Here is a 3,120-nt window from a genome sequence, read left to right on the forward strand (position 1 = left end):
AATTGTGGCATCATTTCTTTTAATGCACAAATTACTTCTTTAAATACTACATGGGCGTTACTTTTTGAGAGCCCAAATCTGTCGGCAACGGATCTAAAGCTCTCAGGAGTGGCAACAATCCATATAGTTAACAGTATCTTTTTCAGTAACGGAACATTGTTTTTACCTTGCCTAATTTGCCGATATATTAAATTTTCCAATTCCTTGTGACAAAAAGTATTTAAAAAGACATGTTATGGTTAATATATACATTATTTCATAGTGTTAAGTTTGTTATTAAAAAATACCTCACCTCATATTGTTAGAGCAATGCAGAGAAATGCGGATTTTTGGTTTGAGTCCGTTTAATAAAACGAATGTACATATATACAGAGAATACGCGGCGGAATGCTAGCAGCAAGAAACCGGCGCGTTCGCGAGCGGCTACAGAAAAACCGCGTCACGTGCACTTCTTCACAACGTGTTTCGCGTCGCGCGTTTCGTCGGAAGAGGTTTAAATGCCTCGGCACACAATCGCGACCGAACTAGCGTCGAATCGCTCGCGCCTGGTAAAGATGACGAGCAATCAACTTTTAGGCTTTCGAGATTACACACTGTCTCCGGAAAACTTCTGATCGAGTGCGCCGCCCGCGCAAATTCGGGGGCTTATATACACTCCGCGATTCCCCGAAACAAAGGAAATCTTAAGCCCAACCGCGGGGGGGTTGGCCAATGAGCGAGACAGTTTTCAGGTCGGCGACCGCTCGACCGGGCAATCAGCTGTTTTGGTATCTACCGCTTTCCTTCGAAACACGCGGCTCAGCTGACGGCCCGGTCGCGTCGAAAGTCGACGGTTTATTTTCGTCCTCCTATTTTGTGTGTTTAGAAAACTCGGAGACAAAGGGAACATCGACTCGACAAGAGAGGCGATCGTTCTCGCTCGACAACACTCACTCAAGGGGATCTCCTTATACCGCTCGTGACATTACGACAACCGTCCAAGGAGACCCCCTATTGTGAAAACACTTATAAACTATTCTCTAGAATCTTCTTCTCGCGCGAAGATTCCAGAAGGAGAGATCGAGCCGAACGTTCGATCTCGAACACATATAATTCTCGGCTCATTCTAAAATGTGAGTAAAATTGGTTATCATTGTAACGTGGTACTACGTGCTCATAGTAATGTAAATTTAAAATTTCTCCATTCTGTCTATTTCCGTGTATTAAGTCATGTAGCATTGGTGCATCTTCTATACCAATCGCCACAATATCGACGATATTTATACGTTCTGAGAAAAATCATACATGACTAATTCATCATATTATAGATAAGTATATAGCTGAAACATATTATAAAGCTCATTATTATTTACATCCTTACCTTGGTCATTTATAACAGGGATGATTAAATCTTCGACCTCATCTTCATCATCTTCATCATCATTATCATTTAATAATTCATCCAAAATCAAATTATCAATATTTTCCATATTGGTTATGGATACACTAATTTAACAAACACTATAGAAATTGTAGTTCTCAAGACTCACGAGGAAGCTGAAATACGGGCATGATTTTTAAAATAATTGTAACACTGATTGATGACATTTTGATTCACCGAGAGTAAGCTTAAGAGCTGAAGTAGGAGTAAGAAATAAAATGGATTTATTTCCTTACTCCTACTCTTTACTCCAGCTTACTCCATGTATTGTAGACCAGCCTTTACTCGCGACGTACCAGCACAGCTCTGAAGCGAGAGAGGAACACAGTAGGATGTGTCTGTCTGTCTGTCTGTCTCTAACATAGGACCGTCTTTTAACCGTCAAGGGACAGACATTACGTTTGTTGTGCCTCTCGACACAGTCGGGGCACGGGATGTGATTCGGGATCGTTTGCCGGGTTCACACAACGACTCTAGGTCGACGATTCAACAACCGTTTAAATAAAGTCTTCTTTATTCAAAACTAGTATAATTCTTGCACTCGCGTTAACAGCAGTTAACCGTATCGTTACTTAGCTTAGATTGACCCGCCTTCCTTCCTTTCCATTCCTTTTTATATCAATCGCGCTTGGCCCTGTTGTCAGGCCACTTATTGTTTAGTAAGCAGTTGTTCCGTTAGCAACTGTATGCGCGGCTTCGATGGATTCGTACTCTGCTCCGGATACTCGTTTTCATCGCATGCGGCAGGTGTTATCTGATACCTTGCCGCGTGCGAAGTCGTCGTCTGATGTGCGGTATATCGCACTCATGACACGTTACTCTCTCGCTTCAGAGCGCGTGCTGGTGCGTCGCGCGTAACGCTCAGTTCATTCTGTACGTCGATGGAGAAAACTGAGCGAACGAAGCGCGAACGCGTCTCGTTGGAAACCTACTATCTCATATTAGACTCCTATCTCGTGATAGAGGACTCTCCTCTATATTTATACGAGGGGTAAACGCTGACCAAAATCATGTACACCAATAGCCTACCAATGCCCAGTGGGTATTACTTTATCTTGTTTTATCTTATTTTATCTTTATAATCGCCCCAGCAAGGCCTAATGCCCAGACTAACGCCCAAAAAATGCCTAGCAGTGCCCAGTAATGCCGCAAATCTGTACACTACAATGCCCTCAGCGGTTTACCCCTTGTATTTATGTAAATGTCCAATTACGAGTCCGAAATTTATTTCTGCTGCGAGTAGCGTGGAATGCGATGTCTGTTATCAGTTACATAATTGTTTACACAAGTCTGTAATATAGAATGCATTGTTTACAGTGCGACCTCGGTATCGCAAGATAGATAGGCAGGCAAACCCTCCGATTTTTCCCACGATACTAGATCGATAACTTTTTCTATGTACTTTAAACGTCGTGTCCTAACTTACAGTTCCGCTCGCGACAGGAAGACGCGTCGAGATGTTAACGAGAGGTTCTCGCCGTCGTCGTCGGCTTCTAATGGATGGTTGGCCTCCAGCTCGTCTTCGTGCTCATTAGCGAGGCGCACCGAAAAATAACTCTCCCCTCGCGAATTGTAACTGTGCGTGTCTCTTTTTCTCTCTCCCTCCTTCCTTTCCTCCCTTTTCTCGTTCACACACAGCTGTACTTCGTAGTTCACTAAACTGCTATTATTTATGGATATTGTAATTCAATTACAGGTAA

At 43.0% G+C, this 3,120-nt stretch overlaps 1 protein-coding gene across 1 annotated transcript in view; it reads right to left on the reverse strand.

Annotated features, from left to right (window-relative positions):
• LOC105556238 (putative nuclease HARBI1) overlaps positions 1–1,554 on the reverse strand; it is a 2,822-nt gene extending 1,268 nt beyond the window's left edge. Inside the window, exons 1-3 of the mRNA XM_012003319.1 lie at positions 1,361–1,554; positions 1,086–1,268; positions 10–205 (exon numbers count right to left, since the gene is read on the reverse strand). Coding sequence (XP_011858709.1) covers positions 10–205; positions 1,086–1,268; positions 1,361–1,469 — 488 coding nt within the window. The 5' untranslated portion in view covers positions 1,470–1,554. The remainder of the gene's footprint in view (positions 1–9; positions 206–1,085; positions 1,269–1,360) is intronic.
• Between the last annotated feature and the right edge of the window lie 1,566 nt (positions 1,555–3,120).

Source organism: Vollenhovia emeryi, unplaced genomic scaffold, assembly GCF_000949405.1.
Source record: "Vollenhovia emeryi isolate VEMERY1.0 unplaced genomic scaffold, V.emery_V1.0 DF940189.1, whole genome shotgun sequence".
Taxonomy (NCBI): Eukaryota; Metazoa; Arthropoda; class Insecta; order Hymenoptera; family Formicidae; genus Vollenhovia; species Vollenhovia emeryi.